The 24732-nt window shown below is 45.6% G+C and overlaps 1 protein-coding gene across 2 annotated transcripts in view; it reads left to right on the top strand.

The window, feature by feature from the left end:
• Positions 1–24732, top strand: part of si:ch211-51h4.2 — a 105303-nt gene that overhangs the window by 22798 nt on the left and 57773 nt on the right. For both annotated transcript variants that reach the window (XM_041839269.1, XM_041839268.1), the window contains 2 exons: positions 13266–13331; positions 18485–18608. In XM_041839269.1, coding sequence (XP_041695203.1) covers positions 13266–13331; positions 18485–18608 — 190 coding nt within the window. The remainder of the gene's footprint in view (positions 1–13265; positions 13332–18484; positions 18609–24732) is intronic.

Below are 24732 nucleotides of genomic sequence, written 5' to 3'. Positions count from 1 at the left end.
GTGTTTGGAGGACAAAGAATGCTGAGTTGCATCCAAATAACACCATACCTACTGTGAAGCATGGGGGTGGAAACATCATGCTTTGGGGCTGTTTTTCTGCAAAGGGACCAGGACGACTGATCCGTGTAAAGGAAAGAATGAATGGGGCCATGTATCGTGAGATTTTGAGTGAAAACCTCCTTCCATCAGCAAGGGCATTGAAGATGAAACGTGGCTGGGTCTTTCAGCATGACAATGATCCCAAACACACCGCCCGGGCAACGAAGGAGTGGCTTCGTAAGAAGCATTTCAAGGTCCTGGAGTGGCCTAGCCAGTCTCCAGATCTCAACCCCATAGAAAATCTTTGGAGGGAGTTGAAAGTCAGTGTTGCCCAGCGACAGCCCCAAAACATCACTGCTCTAGAGGAGATCTGCATGGAGGAATGGGCCAAAATACCAGCAACAGTGTGTGAAAACCTTGTGAAGACTTACAGAAAACGTTTGACCTGTGTCATTGCCAACAAAGGGTATATAACAAAGTATTGAGAAACTTTTGTTATTGACCAAATACTTATTTTCCACCATAATTTGCAAATAAATTCATTAAAAATCCTACAATGTGATTTTCTGGAAAAAGAATTCTCATTTTGTCTGTCATAGTTGAGGTGTACCTATGATGAAAATTACAGGCCTCTCTCATCTTTTTAAGTGGGAGAACTTGCACAATTGGTGGCTGACTAAATACTTTTTTTCCCCACTGTACTAATTGACAAAAAAACTTTCTTTTTTGACAGAATGTTTAAAAAAGGTATAATCTTCGTAAATGATATCATCGGTAGGACTGGTGGAGTTATGTCGCACATGCAGCTAACAAAAACATATGGAAATGTCTGCTCTACCCAAAATTACAACCAAATAATTGCAGCCTTACTGCAAAAGTGGAAGAGGAAAGTGGAAGGGGGAGAAAGTAAGGAACTTGTCTGTCGGCCTTGCATTAAAGAACATAATTGGTTAAGGAAAACTGTGATAAATAAAAAAGTATATCAGTTTCACTTAAGGACCAAAGGATTGACAGCCGTCCCATATAGATTGCAAAATAGATGGGAAGAGATCTTTGAAGTACCGATCCCATGGCATAGTGTTTATGAACTGACACGCAAAACGACACCGGATTCAAAAATTAGAATCTTTCTATTTAAATTATTATATAAAATTATTGCTACCAATAGAATGTTATTTATATGGAGGATACAATCTTCCCAGCTCTGCAGTTTTTGCTGTGAAGAGACAGAATCATTAGATCATTTGTTTTGGTTCTGTCCATTTGTAGCTTGTTTTTGGACACAGGTCCAGGAATGGCTAAAGGATTGCAATATTTACCTGGAGCTAACCTTGCAGATAGCATTACTGGGTGATCTGAAAAGTCATAGTCAATCGATCAATAATATAATAATACTTTTAGCAAAAATGTTTATTTTAAATTCACAATCTGTAGAAGCAATGAGAATAGAAAGGTTCAGAACTTTTGTAAAACATCACAGTACGGTTGAAATATATATGGCAAATAGAAATCCTATATGGATGGTGTTAAGATATAGATGGGAGGTATTGAATAGAGTTGAAGGATGGGACTAATAACAAATAACAACAAATAATAACAAAGATGGCTAATAATGTAAGCATACTGTGTCCATAATAAGTATATAGGTTGTATGTTTGGAGCTTTTGGGAAAGAGCACAGTTAGAAAGATATGGCATATAGAAGCAAACCGGATGGACATCATGAAAATGATCGGAGAGGTTGAGAGTAGAAGAAGTTCAGGAGCAAAAAAATATATATAATAGAATTATTGTAAAATTGTCCATAAGGTGTAGATAGTAAGTATAGACCGGAAGTAGAGGCCTGGGCATTGTTGTTCACTAATTTACTCCAAGTAGGGAGAGGATGGCGGGTTTGAAAAGTAATAAAGGGGAGTATATATATAAAAAACATGGGGGATTGGAAGTGATGCAGACAATTACTTTGATAGAAGATACATTATATCTGCAATATTAAGCTGATCCATCCCCCACCCCCCAAAATAAGAAAAAAACATTTAAAAAAAATAACATGTATGCATTCCACGCTGCGCCTTGGTCTAATCCGTCTCTCAACGATCGTGACAGAAGATCCCACCAAAAACCGACCAAGCAGCGTGCCCAGGAGCAGCAGACACCCTGGACACAGGTGGGGAAGAGTTTTTGGACATGGGAGGAGATTTTGGCAGGTAAAGGACCCTGGGCGAAGGAGGAGGCCCAGGCAGGAGAGGAACACAGAAGGCGCCGGCCGAGGAGTAAGCCCGAGAGACAGCCCCAATAAAAAAATTTTTTTGGGGGGGCTAAATGGGTGGTCGGGGATCGATAGAGAAGAGCCCCTGCACTGCACTCATGGGGGCTCAAGGAGGAGTCCTCACTGGAGGAGGACTGGGCGCGGAGAGTAAAGGACTGGTACAGTCGTAGACCTCCAGCGCCGGTTCCCAGTCCGGTAAGCCTCGTGCCTGCTCCTCGCACCAAGCCAGTGGTGCGTGTTCCCAGTCCAGTATGGCCCGTCCTTGCTCCTCGCACCAAAACAGTGGTGCGTGTCGCCAGCCCGGTAGCCACTCCGGAGCCAAAGCACTCCACCGGTGCCCAGTCCAGCTCCGGTCAGCGGCTCCACTCCAGAGCCAGAGCAGTCCGCTCCACTGGTGCCCAGTCCAGCTCCGGTCAGCGGTTCCACTCCGGAGCCAGAGCAATCCGCTCCACCGGTGCCCAGTCCAGCTTCGGTCAGCGGTTCCACTCCGGAGCCAGAGCAGTCCGCTCCACCGGTGCCCAGTCCAGCTCCGGTCAGCGGCTCCACTCCGGACCCAGAAGTCAGCCCCTCTCTAGGGTCGGGGCCTCCCACACCAGGGTCCAGACAGGGCTTGGTGCATTGCAGGAGGATTGCGGATCCAGGCCCAGACGTCAGCCCCTCTCCAGGTTCGGGGTCTCCCACACCAGGGTCCAGACAGGGTTTGGTGCATCGTGGGAGGAAGGAGAGGGGAAGCATCGTGTCGAGGTCCAGACCAGACCAGGGGCGCAACGGGGAGGCAGAGAGGGAGAGGTCGTCACGCCCGGAGCCGGATCCGCCTCCGAGGCGGAATGCCCACCCGGACCCTACCCTAATGAGTCAGGTTGGTGCGGCCGGAGTACGCACCTTTAAATAATAATAATAATAATATGCCATTTAGCAGACGCTTTTATCCAAAGCGACTTACAGTCATGCGTGCATACATTTTTGTGTATGGGTGGTCCCGGGGATTGAACCCACTACCTTGGCGTTACAATCGCCGTGCTCTACCAGCTGAGCTACAGAGGACCACAGGGGGGGGGGGGGGGTGGTACTGTCACGCTCTGACCTGGAGAGACTGTTATTCTCTAGGTAGTTTGGTCAGGGTGTGAAACTCTATGTTTTGTATTTCTATGTTTGGCCGGGTGTGGTTCCCAATCAGAGGCAGCTGTCGCTCGTTGTCTCTGATTGGGGATCATACTTAGGCAGCCAGTTTTTCTTGCCTGGGTTGTGGGATCTTGTTTGTGTTTCGGTGTGTTTGGCTTGTTTGTGTATAGCCTTCCGACATCACGTTTCATTGCCTTTTGTTGTTTTGTCAGTGTTTATTGTTTTAATAAACATGTATGCATTCCACGCTGCGCCTTGGTCTAATCCTTCTCCCAACGATCGTGACAGCGTTTGAGCCAATCAGTTGTGTTTTGACAAGGTAGGGGTAGTATACAGAAAAGACCAAGTCCATATTTATAAAAGACCAAGTCCGTATTATGGCAAGAACAGCTCAAATAAGCAAAGAGTGTGATGCGTGATTTGAAGGAGTCAGGCTCAGGAGGGTAAACATGCACACGGGGAAATACCCCGGCAATACAAAATACTGAGCTCAACCGAGCTACTAATCCTCACAATGAACAATTACCCACAAGGACAAGGGGGCAGAGGGAACACTTAAACACGTACTAATGAGGGGAATATGAACCAGGTTTGTATAATTGACAAGACAAGACAAATGGAATGATGAGATATGGAGCGGCAGTGGCTAGAAGGCTGGTGACGACAAACGCCGAAGCCTGCCCGAACAAGGAGGGGATGCAGCTTCGGAGGAAGTCGTGACAGAACCCCCCCCCCTTGACGCACAGCTCCAGTAGCGCGCCGACCCCGGCCTCGGGGACGGCCAGGAGGACGCGGAGCAGGGTGAGCCGGATGGCGATGGTGGAAATCCCGCAACAGGGAGGGATCAAGGATATCCCTCACCGGGACCCAGCACCGTTCCTCCGGACTGTACCCCTCCCACTACACGAGGTACTGAAGGCCCCCCACCCAACGCCTCGAATCCAGGATGAAACGGACAGAGTACGCCGGGGCCCCCTCGATGTCCAGAGGAGGCGGAGGGACCTCCCGCACCTCAGACTCCTGGAGCGGACCAGCCACCACCGGCCTGAGGAGAGACATATGAAACGAGGGGTTAATACGGTAATCAAGTTGATTCTCCTCAGGACTTTGAACGGCCTCACAAACCGCGGGCTCAGCTTCCGGCAGGGCAGGCGGAGGGGCAGATTCCGGGTCAAGAGCCAGACCCGATCACCCGGTATGAAGACCGGGGCCTCACTGCTGTGGCGGTCAGCGTTGGCCTTCTGACGATGCACGGCGCATTGGAGGTGGATGTGGGCAGCGTCCCACGTCTCCTCCGCGTGCCGAAACCAGTCATCCACTGCAGGAGCCTCGGTCTGGCTCTGGTGCCACGGTGCACAGAACCGGTTGGTAACCTAAAACACAATTGAATGGCGTTAGGTTAGTGGAGGAGTGACGGAGAGAGTTCTGGGCATATTCGGCCCATGGCAAGAACACCGACCACTCCCCCAGCCGGTCCTGGCAGTAGGACCGCAGGAACCTACCCACATCCTGATTTACCCGTTCCACCTGCCCATTAGACTTGGGGTGGAAACCAAAGGTCAGGCTGACCGAGACCCCCAGACGTTCCATGAACGCCTTCCAGACCTTGGATGTGAACTGGGGACCCCGGTCAGACACTATATCCTCTGGTACCCCGTAGTGCCGGAAGACGTGTGTAAACAGGGCCTCTGCAGTTTACAGGGCCGTGGGGAGACCGGTCAGAGGAAGGAGGCGGCAGGCCTTGGAAAAGCGGTCCACAACGACCAGGATGGTGGTGTTACCTTGGGAGAGGTGAAGATCGGTAAGGAAATCAACACTCAGGTGAGACCATGGTCGTTGTGGAACTGGTAAAGGTTGTAACTTACCAGCTGGGAGGTGCCTAGGTGCCTTACTCTGGGCACACACCGAACAGGAGTAGACATACACCCTCACATCCTTAGCCAAGGTAGGCCACCAGTACTTTCCGGTCAGGCAGCGCACTGTACGACCGATACCTGGGTGACCAGAGGAGACGTGTGCGCCCAGTAGATCAGACAGTCACGGATAAGAGCAGGCACGTACTGCAGCCCAGCCTGCTCTATATCCGCGTCCATCGCCCATACTACCGGCAGAGGAGGCCGGGAGTATGGGAGTGTTGTCTCTGGGCCTCTCCTCTGTGTCATACAGCCGTGACAATGCATCTGTCTTCATGTTCTTCGTACCTGGGATGTATGGTAGTGGGAAATCAAAACCCGGTGAAGAATAGGGCCCACCTGGCCTGGCGAGGATTCAGCCTCCTCGCTGCCCGGATGTACTCCAGGTTACGGTGGTCCGTCCAGACGAGGAAAGGGTGTTTCGCACCTTCAAGCCAATGCCTCCACACGGTCAGGCCTCGGACAACAGCCAATAGCTCCCAATCACTAACGTCGTAGTTCTGCTCTGCCGGGCTGAGCTTCTTAGAGAAGAAGGCACAGGGGCAGAGCTTGGGTGACATGCCCGAGCGTTGAGATAGGACAGTGCCTATCCCTACCTCGGACGCATCCACCTCCACTATGATCGGTAGTGATGGATCAGGGTGGGCCAGTACCGGGGCTGAGGTGAACAGACCCCTAAGGTTACTGAAGGCCCTGTCAGCCTCAGCAGACCAGCGGAGCCGGGACGGCCCACCCTTCAACAGAGATGTAATTGGAGCTGCGACCTTGCCAAAGCCCCGGATAAACCTCCGATAGTAATTGGCGAAGTCAATAAAGCGCTGCACCTCCTTAACTGTGGTTGGAGTCGGCCAATTACGCACGGCTGAAATGCGATCTACCTCCATCTCCACACCTGAGGTGGTAATGCGGTATCCGAGGAAGGAGATGGACTGCTGGAAAAACAGACACTTTTCTGCCTTGGCATAAAGGTCATTTTCCAACAGTCGGACTAGCACTTTGCGAACCAGAATGTCATCGATGTAGACCACTACACCGCGACCAAGCATGTCCCGAAACACCTCGTTCACAAAGGACTGGAAGACGGATGGAGCATTCATCAAACCGTAGAGCATCACCAGTTATTTATAATGCCCCGTAGTTGTGCTGAATGCTGTCTTCCACTCATCCCCCACTCGGACACGCACCAGGTTGTACGCACTCTGGAGATCTAATTTGGTGAAGAAGCGCGCCCCATGCATTGACTCGATCACTGAAGGAATGAGGAAGAGAGGATAACTGAATCGTATCGTCACCTTGTTCAGTGATCGATAATCAATGCAAGGTCGCAGACCGCCGTCTTTCTTCTTCACAAAATAGTACTCGAGGAGGCGGGTGAAGTGGAGGGACGTATAAACCCCTGGCGCAGGGACTCTGTGACGTATGTTTCCTTAGCCTCCGTTTCAGCCTGTGACAGGGGATACACATGACTCCTGGGAGGCACAGTGTCTACCTGGAGGTTTATCGCGCAATCCCCCGCCCAATGAGGTGGTAACTTGGTCACCTGCGTTTTGGAAAATGCAGGTGCTGTCTGTACTTTCCACCGTGGTTGCACCAACGGAAACACAGAGACCCTCTGCGGCCATGAGAATGTGGGGTTGTGCAGTGCTAACCAAGGGATATCTAGTACCACAGGGAAAGCAGGAGACTCAATGATAAAAAACGTGACTTGCTCGCAATGAGTCTCTTGGGTAACGATGGTGATTGGTGCGATAACTTCCCTAACAAACCCGGACCCTAATGGTCGACTGTCAAGTGCTCTGATGGGGAGTGGAATGGATAGAGGAACCAATGAAATGCCTAGACTGTGTGAGAATGCCCTGTCCATAAAGTTCCCAGCTGCGCCTGAATCGACTAGCACCTTACACTGGGGAACTACGATGTGATCAGGAAAGTGGATGGGTAGGGTAAAGTGCGCAGCAGAAGGCGCTGAACAAGTGTGGGTGTTCGATAACTGGGGTGATGCGAGAGTGCCCTGCCTGCCGCCTCCAGATCCAAAAGAATGCTGATGACATTGTGTGGTGTAATGTCCCTTGGTGCCACCAGAGTGACACCGGCGCTGTCGTCCTCTGCTCTCTCTCTCTCTGATCGCGGCTCCACCCGGCTCCATCAGCTCGTGATCCGAGTCGGCCGGGGTTGGAACGGGCAGACCCCCTCCAGGACGTCCTCTCTCCGCCAGCAGGTTGTCCAAATGGATTACCATGTCCACCAGTTGCGTGAAGGACAGCATGGTGTCCCGGAAGGCTAGCTCCCTTCGGACGTCCACCCACAGATGGCAGTGGTCGAGAAGGGCCCGCTCGTTCCACCCGGACCCAGCTGCTAGAGTTCGAAACTCCAAGGCAAAGTCCTGCGCAGTCCTCGTCCCCTGCCTCAGGTGGACCAGCCGCTCGCCCGCCTCTTGACCTTCGGGCGGGTGATCGAAGACTGCCCGAAAGAGGTGAGCGAACTCCCCGTAGTTGTCCAACGCGGCTCCTCCTTCGTTCCAGATCGCGCTGGCCCACTCCAGGGCTTTCCCCGAGAGGCAGGAGACGAGGGCGGATACCTTCTCCCGCTCCGATGGGGCCGGGCTGATGCTGGAGAAGTAGAGCTCCAGTTGGAGGAGGAATCCCTGGCAGAGAGCAGCTGTCCCGTCGAACTCCCGTGGTCGGGATATATGGATCCCTCTGGGTGTTGGGGTGTGGGTGGCTGGATCCGGTTGCCCAGCTGGTCTCGACAGATCGGGTCCTCTCTTCTCCAGGCTTTGGACGCTGGCTAGCATTGTTGAATGCTCCTGGACCCGTGCCACGACTCCAGGCATGCGCTCCTCTCCTGCTGACTCCATTTTGGGTGGGTGATTCTGTGATGCGTGATTTGAAGGAGTCAGGCGCAGGAGTGTAAATCACAATATACTGAGTTTATTCCGTAATCCAGCGTAACCAGTCCAGTGTGCAAAACAGGCGCACTGGAACAAACATGCACACGGGGAAAATACAGAGGCAATACAAAATACTGAGCTCAACCGAGCTACTAATCCTCACAATGAACAATCACCCACAAGGACAAGGGGGCAGAGGGAACACTTAAACACGTACTAATGAGGGGAATATGAACCAGGTTTGTGTAATTGACAAGACAAGACAAATGGAATGATGAGATATGGAGCGGCAGTGGCTAGAAGGCCGGTGACGATGAACGCCGAAGCCTGCCCGAACAAGGAGGGGAGACAGCTTCGGAGGAAGTCGTGACAAAGAGAAACGACAGTCCATCATTACTTTAAGAAATGAAGGTCAATCTGGAACATTTCAAGAACTTTGAAAGTTTCTTCAAGTGCAGTCGCAAATACCATCAAGCACTATGATGAAACTGGCTCTCATGAGGACCACCACAGGAAAGGAAGACCCAGAGTTACCTCTGCTGCAGAGAATACGTTTATTAGAGTTAACTGCACCTCAGATTGCAGCCCAAATAAATGCTTCACAGAGTTCAAGTCACAGACACATCTCAACATCAACTGTTCAGAGGAGACTGCGTGAATCAGGCCTTCATGGTCGAATTGCTGCAAAGAAACCACTACTAAAGGACACCAAGAAGAAGAAGAGACTTGCTTGGGCCAAGAAACACGTGCAATGGACATTAGACCGGTGGAAATATGTCCTTTGGTCTGATGAGTCCAAATTTGAGATTTTTGGTTCCAACCGCTGTGTCTTTGTGAGATGCGGTGTGGGTGAACGGATGATCTCTGCATGTGTTGTTCCCACCGTAAATCATGGAGGAGGAGGTGTGATGGTGTGGGGGTGCTTTGCTGGTGACACTGTCAGTGATATATTTAGAATTCAAGACAAACTTAACCAGCATGGCTACCACTGCATTCTGCAGCGATACGCCATACCATCTGGTTTGCGCTTAGTGGGCTATCATTTGTTTTTCAACAGGACAATGACCCAACACACCTCCAGGCTGTGTAAGGTTCTATTTGACCAAGAAGGAGAGTGATGGAGTGCTGCATCAGATGACCTGGCCTCCACAATCACCCAACCTCAACCCAATTTAGATGGTTTGGGATGAGTTGGACCGCAGAGTGAAGGAAAAGCAGCCAACAAGTGCTCAGCATATGTGGGAACTCCTTCAAGACTGTTGGAAAAGCATTCCAGGTGAAGCTGGTTGAGAGAATGCCAAGAGTGTGCAAAGCTGTCATCAAGGCAAAGGGTGGCTACTTTGAAGAATCTCAAATATAAAATATATATTTTGATTTGTTGAACACTTTTTTGGTTACTACATGATTCCATATGTGTTATTTCATAGTTTTGATGTCTTCACTATTATTCTACAATGTAGAAAATAGTAAAAATAAAGAAAAACCCTTGAATGAGTAGGTGTGTCCAAACTTTTGACTGATACTGTACATACAATATGCTAAAGTACATACGACAACACGATATACAGAAAATAAGGCACTTACTTTGATTGGAACGCACACATGTCCAAAGTTATTATTTGTAAGGAAAACAACAATGAAGCCAATGTCAGCGCCAGCCAGAAAATGTGCCAGGGGGAAACATTTTGCTAAACTGCACAAATGTCTGCATACTTGATCTGGGGAAACATTGGGGAGGTGCTTGGGCTCTCATCGAAGAGAGAAGTTTTTCCGGTTCAGTAAACCCTCAAACATAAATTGTCTTCAACAGTGAAATGGGCTATTTCTATGTGAATTAATGAGGAGGCGGAACACACCTCAATTCAAACTGTTGTTAGAAAATAAAACTTGTTAGAAAATAATTTCAAATTGACAAGTTGAAATATAGCCTATACATAATTAGCAGGTAGCGTGTGTCTTGGTTTAAGGGCAGCACAGGTTAACTGTCCTGTTACGTAACAATCACATTTTGGAACAGTGAGTGCATTCTGACATCATGCGCATAAAAAAACTCACGCTGGGGCGACTGTTAGAGATATTTGGAACTCACATGTGAAAAGGTTAAAAAGCATGATCATTAGACAAGGCCACTCTAAAATGTGCAGTTTTGTCACACAACACAATGCCACAAATATCTCAAGTTTTGAGGGATCATGCTGACTGCAGGAATGTCCACCCGAGCTGTTGCCAGATAATTGAATGTTCATTTCTCTACTATAAGCCACCTCCAACGTCGTTTTAGAGAATTTGGCAGTACGTCCAACCGGCCTCACAACCGCAGACCACGTGTAGCCACACCAACCGAGGACCTCCAGATACGGCTTCTTCACCTGCGGGTTCGTCTGAGACAAGCCACCCAGACAGCTGATGAAACTGAGGAGTATTTCTGTCTGTAATAAAGCCCTTTTGTGGGGAAAAACTCATTCTGATTGGCTGGACCTGGCTCCCAAGTGGGTGGGCCTATGCCGCATAGCCACGGGAAGTAGGGGTGCTGAGGGTGCTGCAGCACCCCCTGATATATCAAAGAAGAAAACAAAAATCCCACAAGTTAGTACACTAAGCCTTTATTACTCCTGTATGAGTGGAGAAAAATACTGGTCAGCAGACAGCAGACAGCAGTAGCTCTCCAGACTGAGGGTTGACCACACGTGTGTTTTATACAGTTGCCTAACAGGTATTTAACTTTGTGGGGGGTTAAGTGCCTTGCTCAATGACAGGAGATGGTACATGGGATCAGAGAGCAGCCTCCCAGTGTCGATACCACATTACGCTTACTGTTTTATACGTACATAAAAAAGTAAGCGCCAATTGTTGGTCACGCCGCCAATTGTTGGTCGTGGAAATTTGGTTAAGAGTCATGGAGAAGTCATGGAAAAGTCATGAAATTCCAACTGTCAAAATGTGTATGTGTAAAGCGTTGGTACCCAGGTGCTAATGTGTCTCTCTCCTCACTAAATGAATGACATTAATTGATGAATAGGTGATAGAAACCAGATATAAACTGATAATTGTGCGCTTGACTTCACGATTGAATTTGAATGAACTGAATGATGAAGAGGGTGATTGAATTTAGAACAATAGTGTAAGAATTGCTCTTCCTTTGTCCCGTGTGCACACCCGGAGAAAGACACCTCTTTATAATTTTTTATTATTTCCCTTTTTCCCCCCAATTTTCGATCTGTTTCTAATTTGCCAGAAGAAGCTGTAAACATTCAGTTATATTCCATTATATTCTTTAAATATATGTGTTGACTGAATATACGCAAGTGATGTCTGATAAATGAACAAGTTGATGGTGCAGCCATATAGCCTCGGCTAGTAAGCACAGATAAATAAAACTCAAAACATGCTATTCTGTTATATTGAAATACATTGCACTTCATACTGCGGTATGACACAACTTTTAAATGAGGAACCACTGTACTAATGTTTTAAGGAAGACCTAGAGACAGCCTCAGGGGAAGGAAGGACACCTGCTGGGACCCACCAGCTTCTCGGGAGTTAACATGGAAACTCCTAAAATTTCACCAGTTGCCAGCCTGCTGGGCTGATGAAGATCTTTTAATAAAGACAAAAAGGTTAATGAAGGCGAGGCACTGGAGTGCGTTATCGCTGGTCTCTCTCTCTCTCTCTCTCTCTCTCTCTCTCTCTCTCTCTCTCTCCTCTGCTGTCTGTGACTAAGGGGAAGATTTGACCTTGTAGGATCAGAACACTAAGTGGATTTTTAATCCATCCCGTGCCCTCTAGACTAGCGGGGAGCCGCCTGTTATTTATAGGTGAAATGTCATGTCTTTCCTAACGAACACTTGTTATTTTTCTCCTCAAAATAATGGCCCATCCAGTCAAATATATTCTGCACAAATGAGGACGCGAGCATTAATCAGCTGACTTCATTTTGTAGGTAGCAATATTTATAACGTTGGATTTGCATAATGAGATTATTTTGTTCTGATCAATAAACCCTTCAGAACATTGGTCCTATGTGGTAGGTAGTATGCCTTAAAGCTTCAAAAACCTTTTTTTTTTTTATCTTGTGTCGTTGAGTTTGTACCGTAATATTGTGGCCTTTCAGGCCTTGATACCAAAGCAAATGTGCCTTTTTATTTTGCCTTGTTAAATAATAAATACAGTACATAAACCACTGCTCCCTTTCAGATGTTTTTTTGTCAACGAGAATCATGCCACCGGACACAAGCGTTAACCAAAATGTCAATAGTGATCTGCAGTGTAATGTTTGGTTTATTACTCTGGACCCCACTCTGTTGATTGAATGGGCCTTGTTATCAGCATTTAGACAGCTCTCACTAACGCCTTCTCAATCGATACCCCCTTCATTGTGTTCAAGGGGCTTAGTAGTCGATCAATGCTCAGCTGTGTGACCCCTCTCTACCCCCCTCCGCCTGCCTGCTCTTAAAACTACCATCACTACACCTCAACACTGCTGCTGCACAGTGCTGCCTGCTGACGGTGGCCTTGGGATGATAGACAGCACAGTGAAGTCAATTCCCTCTTCCCACCCAGCATCTACATTATCTATACAGTATCTCATTCTCCTTCATCATCAACTAGCTCCTTCTTCATCATCCTTTATCATCCTCACTCTGCCTACTGTATGTCACAAATCAAAACGTCATCTTCTTAATTGGATGTTTTTTCCTGCTCCATGATTAGATTTTGTGGCCTGATGCCTTTCAAAACACAATGTTCACATTTCACTTCCTCAAAGATGATACCGTTGTTTCCGATGTGAAAAAGGAAACTGTAAGATATCTGTCTTTCTGTCACTTACTTGAAGTCCAAAGTACTTGTTGTCTAACTTGTCTTGTGATAACTTTACCTCAGTCTGTTGAAGGCACTCTGCACAGAACAGATTTGCTGCTTGATGTCAGTTTGAGTACCGGTAACTCGTCACTGCAAACTTGAGTGAAACAGACACTAATTAGTGTGATGAAGTGAGGGCTTATAAATAACAAGTCCCCTCTCTCTGTTCTCAGTGTGTCTATTGGGATCAGCTATGTCCTAGCTGGCAGCGAGGCCTACGCCGCTCTTCTACATGTGAGGTAAGTCGGCAGTGACAAAAACACAAAGGCAGTGACAAAGACATAGTGGTCAAAATATTGTCTCATTACAGTGTGTGGGTAGTTTCCATGTTCTACTGTTTACCCCTTTTGAGGTGTAAGTACTTCTCATAGTCTTTGACAATGTTGACTTCAATAGGGCGGATGAGTGATTGACTGGGGTAAATTAGGGTTCAAATGTTAGGATTAGGGCCATATCATTAAAGCGAGACCATTTGGCTTACAAGGTCTTCTTTATCTAACTGGCAGTCTTCAAACATAACACTCAGCTTGAGTTGTCATAACACTAGACTATTTTGAGAATAGTATATTTGCTGTCACAACATCATTTCATTTTTTTACCAGTTAAGTTGACTGAGAACACATTCTCATTTACAGCAACAACCTTGGGAATAGTTACAGGGGGATGAATGAGCCAATTAGAAGTGGGGATGATTAGGTGGCTATGATGTTATGACAGCCAGATTGGGAATTTAGCCAGGACACCTGGGTAACAACCCTACAATAAGTGACATGGGATCTTTAGTGACAACAGAGAGTCAGGACACCCGTTTAACGTCACCCTACACAGGGCAATGTCCCCAATCACTACCATGGGGAATTGGGATATATCAAAAAAAAATACCAGAGGAAAGAGTGCCTCCTACTGGCCCTCCAACACCACTTCCAGCAGCATCTGGTCTCCCATCCATGACCAACCCTGCTTAGCTTCAGCGGCAAGACAGCAGTGGGATGCAGGGTGGTATGCTACTGGCATGCTTTTGTAGCTAAGCAAGGTTGGTCCTGGTCAGTCCCTGGTATGCTTCATTACCCAATAGTACATCAAGCGTTATACACTGAGTGTATAAAACATTAGGAACAAATTTTTACATTAAAAAACAACAACATTTTTTGTCATTTAGCAGACGCTCTTATCCAGAGCGACTTACAGTTAGTGAGTGCATACACAATTGTTTTTTTTATTTAAAAAATGTCATACTGGCCCCCCGTGGGAATCAAACCCACAACCCTGGCGTTGCAAACGCCATGCTCTACCAACTGAGCTACATCCCTGAGCTACATCTTATTTGCATAATGAGATTATTTTGTTCTGATCAATAAACCCTTCAGAACATTGGTCCTATGTGGTAGGTAGTATGCCTAAAACTTCAAAAACCTTTTTTTTTTCTTCTAATATTGAGTTGCACCCCCTTTTACTCTCAGAACAGCCTCAATTTGTCGGGGCATGGACTCTACAAGGTGTCGAAAGCATTCTACAGGGATGCTGGCCCATGTTGACTCCAATGCTTCCCACACTTGTGTCAAGTTGGCTGGATGTCCTTTGGGTGGTGGACCATTCTTGCTAAACACGGGAAACGGTTGAGTGTGAAAAACCCAGCAGCTTTGCAGTTCTTGACACACTCAGACCTGTGCGCCTGGCACCTAATACCATACCCCGTTCAAAGGCACTTAAATCTTTTGTCGTGCCTATTCACCCTCTGAATGGCACACATACACAATCCATGTCTCAATTGTCTCAAGGCTTAAAAATCATTTTTAGTCGCGATGTAAGGAAAGCATAATTAAGACTACACCATGATGTTTAAACATGAACATAAAACATTGTGGCTTTTTGTATTTTATTTATATATTTATTGGATTCGGGCAGTACCTCCTCGTGAATATTGCTCCTCATGTTTCTGTAATTTTGTAAGACCGTTTCTCTTTAATGTCTCAGTCTTTAGAAAGCTTTGCTTTGAACAATTCATTCCCTTTTATCATTACTCTAAATGTTTTACTTTTAACTCATATTTGAGATTTATCCTGTAACTACTGTCATATCCGAAAGGATTACGGCCTCTGTCTGTATGAGAAAAACATATTTTCGTACAACTTGAAACACCACAACTTAGAAATGCACTCATTATATCTTGCCCATAGGCAGGGTGATCTGATGACTCTCTTTTTCAGTACAAACACCAGTTTTACAAGAAGAACAAAACAGAAATAGTACTTTATACAATATCTGAGAAATCTTTTTGATATAGAGAAGACATTATTTTTGTTTTTCTCTCTACACATATCAAGATGTAGTCCTTTCTCGGGTCAAAGCAAAAATATTTTTACCTTGAAAATATCTGTTTTCACATTGTCCTATATTAACAAAAAATAAATGGTATTTCTTTAATCTATTCATATGACAACATATAAAATAGGTGCTTATTTTTCTCCAACATCTTAGAAATCAAAGGTGCCCTTTCAGAAAGTAACCGGTCAAATTCAAGGCAGTATCTGGTTCCATGTTGAAGTGGCCATCAGTATTCAGCACTAGCTCCACACATAAACAGGAAAATTGAATAAGCAGACTCTGGTAGCCTCTCCAAGAACAGCATATGGTATCTTAATTCAATAAAAAAATGGCTCTAATTGCAACCTGGTGCTAGTTTCTGTCATTTCTGCTGGGTCTGTCCTTGAGATAGTTCCATATCTTCATCTCTTTTGCCAGTCTGGAAATTCTGTGGGGCCTCTGATGGGAAATGGTGATAATGTTTGAGGAACAGGATAGTTAGTTCTGTGTATAAACTTTCACACACTGTATTCCCAGGTTTGATGAGTTGTTTGTTTGGATGTTTATATTTTTGCTTAGAAATTATCGTAACCTCTTATGTGAAAGAGTGTGAGGTATCTCACAAAGGCTGATATCTAAAATGAAAACATAATTTGATCTCCTAAACTTGCCTCTTACCTCTTAAAAGTGGCTCTGATGTTCCTTTTGCCCTTGAGTTAGGTGGAGCTCGGAGCACAGAGCTTTTTCATTTTAATTAAAGCACTTCCTCTAGCTTTCCTCTGAAAACATACACTAGAGACAAATTCCACAACAAGAAATAATACTCTGTTATCAGGCTGAAAGGATCCATTTATCTACCAAGCAACCAAACCAGGAAAGCACTTTAAAGTTCCTTGGATATGAATAATTAATCTGTTTATTTATCAGGGAAAATTATCCTTAAGCGCTTTGAGCGGTGTTATTGCTTAATGCTCTCTCCCCTCCCCTCCCCTCCTCTTGGTGTGGCCTGCTAGAGTATTTCATTTGAGAAGTGCTTTGTGAAGAGGAGCCCTGGGATGGCAGGCTGATGAATCGACACAGACAGCTAGCCTCACTTTATTACCATACTAACAGATATCCTCCTGGCATGGATTTGAATAGCCAAACTGCCCAAAAGTAGTAAGTTAGTAAGTAATAAGAATAACACTAATGGGTGAAAACTGATTATCTTGCTGATTAGTTAGTAAAAGTCAGCAAAGCTAGCCCTAGATGTTTCTTTTCCAGTGAGCTTGTAGTGAGCGATTCAGTTTATTTTCCAGTATGCTTGTAGTGAGCGATTCAGTGATTCAGAGTACAGGCTTTAAGAATGGGGCTTGTTTCCCTTATGGCGGTATGCCCTGTGAAGCTACTCTGGTGTGATGTCAGCTCCAGCGTGCGGAAATAAGGATGTTACAGACAAATGCACACTGTCAATACTCCCATCTGGACTGTGGATGCTGTTATTTCACACTGTCGCTCTCCCCACATAGCCTATGCTGCCCCCAGCCTCCCAGCACACCCTCTCCTCTGTACCCACATGCTTACAGCACTCATTTGGGAAAACATGCAGACAAACATGGCCTTCAAAGCAAATGCATTTGAAAGAGATGTGTGGGACTTTAGACAAGGTTTATTGACTGTCTGTTTTAACTGTCACAGTAATATTCAGCAGCTCAGCAGTTAATAGTGGAAAGAGCTCTTTATGATAATACATTTGGGGAAGAAAATAATGCTGTAAGCAGGAAATCACAAGGAGGATCGATAGGTTTGGCTGCTGAAAGTTATACAGGACATTTATAGTACAGGTGTATCAGAAATATGTATTTTATACCATGCATAACCAAGCACAGCTCATGGAATCTTTAACCTGTCTTCTCCCCTTCATCTACACTGATTGAAGTGGATTTAATAATATAATAATAATAATATGCCATTTAGCAGACGCTTTTATCCAAAGCGACTTACAGTCATGCGTGCATAATTTTTTTTGTGTATGGGTGGTCCCGGGGATCGAACCCACTACCTTAGCGTTACAAGCGCCGTGCTCTACCAGCTGAGCTACAGGTGATATTAATAAGGGATCATAGCTTTCACCTGGATTCGCCTGGTCAGTCTATGTCATGGAAAGAGCATCATGTTTTGTACACTCTGTGTATATTATTCAGGACACATTTTTTTCTAGCACATATACTGTATGTACAATAGGCTAAGAATAGGGTTGAAGGGGAATTGCAGTGCAAGAGCACAGGGCCACTTGCCTGGCTAGATGTATTAGATGTTCTGTATTGTAGCAGCTGTTGCAAGGTGGCTCAAGTGTGGAGTCAAAGTGAGGTCCCTGAATCTTTTGTTTTTGTCTTCGTCTGCATGGGAATTAGGCTGTAATTACCTTTATCAGTTTGAAGAGGTAATTTATTTTGTTCCACCCCAGTAAATACTTAACCTGAATATTATTCACAGTAACTGCTTCCAGTTGGAATGGGTGCAGCCATGTGAATGCTTGAGTGGTTCATTAAGAACATGTTATTGGCTGGGGATATCTGCTGGATATAGGCTCAGAGAGCAGGCAAGTTATTGGAGAGAAAAACCCCAGTGAATTTCAAGTGATCCCCCTGGAGGCACTAATCAATAGGTTATTTCAGTCCCTCTTAGTGGGATCCACCGTCCCCACCGTCCATTCTGGCCAAACCAAATGATCTGAGTGAGAAATGAGGCCATTGTACTCTACTATGTATGCTAATCGTATTTATTAATGGCGTTAGTAGTCTTTGACAACAGACATATAGGCCTATAGTCCATAGGGAAAACCAATTACTTTGTGTGCATATTAAAATTGCTTGCCTTCCAACAATTTATGTGTAGGCTCTTTTTATGTGATTACCGATGCTTTCTGCTGATTGAGGGAAACTAAGGACAGGTCTTTGTTGAAAAAGAATGGCGTCTCTTTAGAAAAAGATGTCACATGTACAGCTATTAGCCTAACACACAAAAAAAGCTCTGTATTAATCTTGGGAGCTATTCTGATTGTGTGCCATTAATGCTGTGGTTTGCATGTCTGTCTGTCTACCTACAGCCATATCTATGTCATCCCTGGGTTTACCTGGACGCTCTCTCTTGGAATCCTGCTGGCTCAGATGGTCATTCAGCCAATCACGTCACTGCTGACCCTCCTGAAAGGCATCATGCTGATCATCACAGTAAGTGTTCCATTTCAATAAGTCATACTGGGATTCTGATCTGCTGCACAGTGTTGCTAGTTATGTAAATCACAGTTTGCATTCAAAGAGAAACTAGATGTATTTCATTACAGGCATTTTTTTAATCATAAGCTCAATTTCCCAAGATGACAATGTTGAATGATGCTGTATATGTTAGTGTTTTATGGGAGTATACAGTCCCTTTAGAATAGTGTAAAAGGGGGTTTGGATTCCGCTCAGTTTGGCCTTCCATGTTTACAGCTATGCCTTAATTATTCTCATGAGGTGACTGCTTCATTAGATTACATAAAGAGTCATAAAGATGAATAGAAGTTAATCCACAGAGATGAAGACAAGGATATGACATAATTGGATGTAATTATTAAATAATAATGGTTTCTGACGTGTGAATTATTAGGCCAAAGAAACTCACAATGTGAGCACAAATCTTTCTTTTAACCCCCGAGGTAAGAAAGGAATGAAATGCACATTATTTCTCTTAATGAAAATACCAGAGCCTGTGAGTGACGTCTCGTACCCTCAGTAGTTGAATGCAAATACAGAAATGCAATAAAAACTCATATTAAAGTGCCACCTCTGAGAGATTGTGATGGATATTGTTGCAGAAGATTAGATTATTATATTACCTTCACAGGACCTTTTGTTTGATATTGGCAAACTTAATATAATAAATGGAATATTTTATATCAATTAACAGTCACAGTGCTTGATCCTTCTCAGATTTACCCTAGCAGTTAATTTATGGTTTCACTCTCTGTCAGTGCCAGTCGCTGTGCAGTTGATTCTAGAAACATAATCTACTGTAGTCCAGAGTGTGAATATATCAGTGAAACACTGTTCTGCGACGCTGCACTGTATTGATACTATGAATAACCACGCTCAGTCATTCATCAAACAGGGGAGTTGTCCTCTTGCCCCCTGACACTTAGGTACTTGACATTAATTTTCATCCAAGTCTCATCAGTGGACAAATCGGCCTCATCACTCACCTTCATTGATGTATTATCCTTGTCCGTGGCGTCTGGGCTTATCTGTAATTTGGACGCTTATCATTTGTGTGTGCCAGCTTTATGGGCTGCAGCAGGAGCAGCCTCAGCATCCAGGGCCCCACACTACATCAGCTAGGACCAAATCCCATTACATACTGGGGGACATATCTGATCTGACACTGTTGTACAAGGTACTACTGAAATGTGCTCCACACCTAAATGTACAACATAATTCAAATGTAATGGGAGGGCTTTTATTTTATTTCCCTGCCAGTAATAGAATCAAACAGTCAATGACCACACATTAACTCTAGTGATAATAGTTGTTTTTTGTTCACAATCCACCGACATGCACTCTCTCTCTCTCTGGTTCCAGTTCCTTGGGTAACACAGAATCCACAGATACTCCTAGATCCTCTCCTGTTGGGTCCGTCATCTCTGGTTCCATTTCTGTAAGGGTCAGGAGTAATGTTAAACAGTCCGAGGACGTGTGTGTCTGGCTGCCAAGCCTGCAATTGAATATGCAAATGAGTTAGATGGCTGCCTGGAACTCATTAAGAGGAGACCGGGACAGGAAGTGTGTTAGCTGCTGGCCTGCTAATTGCCATCAGTCAGGGATTTACTGTTAAGATTGGCTTGGCCGCCTTTAATTTCTACTGAAATGAATAATCTGAAATATAGATCCATAAAAAATGCATATGGTTTCTTACTTGGATTTGGCTACTGTTTAAATGTATTAATAATGCATAGGAAATGTAAGACAATGGTCTGGCGTGCTAGTTAAAACACCTATGTGCTCATAATTCAACAATTCTGCTGCCTTAAATAATCATCCATAATGGATTTCAATCTTAGAGGCTGAGAGAATAGTGTCTCTTTCTGGGGCGGATGTAAAGCCACTCTGTCCCTGGTTGGCAGACCTAGATAAGGCAGGGTTATGAACGTTGAGTTTGATTACCCAGTCAGAATTCAAGGACAGCAATCAAGATTGCCGTGTTAAATAAAAGACTGTAATGTTGTTATGACTGCTTGAGCAGTCATTACTGTCCTTTTTACTCTGTCTCTGTAGTTGGTCTTCTGTCACATTACATTTACATTTTAGTCATTTAGCAGACACTCTTATCCAGAGCGACTTATAGGAGCTATTAGGGTTAAGTGCCTTGCTCAAGGGCACATCGACAGATTTTTCACCTAGTCGGCTCGGGGATTAGAACCAGCGACCTTTTGGTTACTGGCACAACGCTCTTAACCACAAAGCTACCTGCCATTACATGCTGGGAGTTAGGATGAAAGTGGCATGGTATATTTTTCACTTCATGCAGATGGCACTGGATCCCACTGTGTGTGTAACACGGGCGGCCATTCAATGTTTTCAGGTCAGTGATTCTCAATGTCAGAAACGGTGTCAAAAGCACTGCTGGAGATGTTCTAGTCAGTCGCTACTGTTGGCTTAGCCAGAACAATAACAGGATGTCACATGCTACAAGGTTGTGGTCTCTTAGCTTTGTCTAATTATTGTTGAGTTATCTGACACAAAAATTACTCAAGGTGTTAGGAAATGGTGCTAACATAGTCCTTAGTGTTATTTTCTATCATGTGTCCTGAACCATGTATTTGCCCTATTGCTACATACGTAGTAGAATGCCTAGTGTGTACTAGCAATTGAAAATGGTTAGTCTCATTCTGGATCTGTTTTTGATTAATATATTAACTTTACACTACACATACACACTAAATCTACGTAGTGAGAAACGCTTAGTTTCAAGTTATAGATATTAACTTACACTGGACACCCCTTCGAATTAGTGGATTCGGCTATTTCAGCCACACCCGTTGCTGACAGGTGTATAAAATCGTGCACACAGCCATGCAATCTCCATAGCCAAACATTGGCAGTAGAATGGCCCGTACTGAAGAGCTCAGTGACATTCAACGTGGCACCGTCATAGGATGCCACCTTTACAAAAAGTCAGTTTGTCAAATTTCTGCCCCGCTAGAGCTGCCCCGGTCAACTGTAAGTGCCGTTATTGTGAAGTGGAAACGTCTAGAAGCAACAACGGCTTAGCCGCAAAGTGGTAGGCCACACAAGTTCACAGAACGGGACCGCTGAAGTGCGTAGCGCGTAAAGATCGTCTGTCCTCGGTTGCAACACTCACTACTGAGTTCCAAACTGCCTCTGGAAGTAATGTCAGCACAAGAACTGTTCGTCGGGAGCTTCATGAAATGGGTTTCCATGGCCGAGCACCCGCACACAAGCCTAAGATCACCATGCGCAATGCCAAGCATCGGCTGCAGTGGTGTAAAGCTCGCCGCCATTGGACTCTGGAGCAGTGGAAACGCGTTCTCTGGAGTGATTTTACATTTACATTTTAGTCATTTAGCAGACGCTCTTATCCAGAGCGACTTACAGGAGCAATTAGGGTTAAGTGCCTTGCTCAAGGGCACATCGACAGATTTTTCACCTAGTCGGCTTGGGGATTAGAACCAGCGACCTTTCGGTTACTGGCACAACGCTCTTAACCACTAAGCTACCTGCCGAAGAGTGATGAATCACGCTTCACCATCTGGCAGTCCGACGGATGAATCTGGGTTTGGCGGATGCCAGGAGAACGGTACCTGCCCCAATGCATTGTGCCAACTGTAAAGTTTGGTGGAGGAGGAATAATGGTCTGGGGCTGTTTTTCATGGTTCAGGCTAGGCCCATTATTTCCAGTGAAGGGAAATCTTAACGCTACAGCACACGATGATATTGTAGATGATTCTGTGCTTCCAACTTTGTGGCAACAGTTTGGGGAAGGCCTTTTCCTGTTCCTGCATGACAATGCCCCGTGCACAAAGCGAGGTCCATACAGAAATTGATTTGTCGAGATCGGTGTGGAAGATGCTCACTAATGCTCTTGTGGCTGAATGGAAGCAAGTCCCCGCAGCAATGTTCCAACATCTAATGAAAAGCCTTACCAGAAGAGTGGAGGCTGTTATAGCAGCAAAGGGGGGTCCAACTCCATATTAATGCCCATGATTTTTGAATGAGATGTTCGACAAGCAGGTGTCCACATACTCTTGACCATGTAGTGTATGTCTGGTCAATCTGTTGCTTCCTTCCTTTACAGTGGAGTAGTTAGAGTGGATGTTTCACAGTATATTAGTAGAACATAGCTATAATTGGAGGAAATGACAAATAACATCTCATTAAAACTAATAACACTGTTTATTGGATACAATGGCATTTCTGAAAGGCAACACTAAAGAGGACTATATTTATCTTGTCAGATGAGAGACAAATTTGATATTTGTCTGTGAATAACAAACATTTCTCTCCAACTAAAATCATACTGAAGGCAAACTTCTTAGATGACCACAGAATGCTGTTTTGTTCTCTCCGTAGATACTGTGTTTTCTATTGTAATGCCCCATCATAATGATCATTTGTGTGAACATGAGCCGAAACATGTCATTTTTAAATAGGAGAACAAAGGATGTGTCACTTTGTAAACAAGTCCTTAAATTTTTATAAAACCACCCGATTTTTTGTCAGGTCAGAATGTATTTTTATGGAAAGCAAAGTTTTATCAGCTCTGCCACTGGAAGCCAGAAAAGCACCATAAGTTTTGTTGTAGTTACTGTGGAAACTGTTGGTAATTGTTAATATCTGATGGTACTGTCTGGTCGACTCCCCTATCTACAGGAAGCTCTGCTAGATGCTTTTGTTGGATAGCTAAGAGCTGGAATTTATCAACTATGTCTCTCTCTTTTTTATGTCATTTATGGTACCACAATGGTCCCAAAAATATATATTTCTACCTTGTGATGCTTTATTAATTCCGTCTGCAGCTTCACACCCACACTCAGTCACTCATAAACATACAGTGGTAATCTATAACGTTGTAACCTCATCATAACAATTCACTGGCTGTGATGAGGTGGTGTTGAAGAAGTCAGGCGCAGGAGGGTAAATCACAGAATAACAGGCATTAATCCACAAAATACAGGTTTACGCAGAAATGCGTCAAACACACTCCAGGGCACAAAACAGCCGCACTAGAAAATACAAGGCACACAGGAAATACTCCCGTCGATACAAAATACACAATCTCCACCGAGTTTCACTAACCTCCACAATAAACAATCACCCACACAGACAAGGAAGCAGAGGGAACACTTATACAATGACTAATGAGGGAATAAGGACCAGGTGTGTGTGATTGAAGACAAGACAAATGGAGTGATGATAAATGGATCGGCAGTAGCTAGTAAGCCGGTGACGCCGAACGCCGAAACCTGCCCGAACAAGGAGGGGAGGCAGCCTCGGCGGAAGTCGTGACAGTACCCACCCACCCCATCCCTTGACGCGCAGCTCCAGCAACGCGCTGACCCCGGCCTCGGGGACGGCCAGGAGGACGTGGAGCAGGGCGAGCCGGATGGCGACGGTGGAAATCCCGCAACAGGGAGGGATCGAGGATATCCCTCACCGGCTAACAGCACCGATACTCCGGACCGTACCCCTCCCACTCCACGAGGTACTGAAGGCCCCCCACCCGACGCCTCGAATCCAGGATGGAACGGACGGAGTACGCCGGGGCCCGCTCGATGTCCAGAGGAGGTGGAGGGACCTCCCGCACCTCAGACTCCTGGAGCGGACCAGCTACCACCGGCCTGAGGAGAGACACATGAAACGAGGGGTTAATACGGTAATCAGGGGGAAGTAATAACCTATAAGTGACCTCGTTGACTCTCCTCAGGACTTTGAACAGCCCCACAAACCGCGGGCTCAGCTTCCGGCAGGGCAGGCGGAGGGACAGATTCCGGGTCGAGAGCCAGACCCGATACCCCGGTACAAAGACGGGGGCCTCACTGCGGTGGCGGTCAGCGTTGGCCTTCTGATGATGCACGGCGCGTTGGAGGTGAACGTGGGCAGCATCCCACCTCTCCTCCGCGCGCTGAAACCAGTCTTCCACCGCAGGAGCCTCGGTCTGGCTCTGGTGCCACAGTGCCAGAACCGGTTGGTAACCTAGAACACACTGGAAAGGCGTTAGGTTAGTGGAGTAGTGGCGGAGAGAGTTCTGGGCATATTCTGCCCATGGCAAGAACACCGACCACTCACCCGGCCGGTCCTG

The sequence above is a fragment of the Coregonus clupeaformis genome, chromosome 20 (genome assembly GCF_020615455.1).
Source record: "Coregonus clupeaformis isolate EN_2021a chromosome 20, ASM2061545v1, whole genome shotgun sequence".
Classification (NCBI taxonomy): Eukaryota; Metazoa; Chordata; class Actinopteri; order Salmoniformes; family Salmonidae; genus Coregonus; species Coregonus clupeaformis.
Note: the sequence above shows the minus strand (reverse complement) of the source record. Positions and strands in the feature narration are given on the sequence as shown.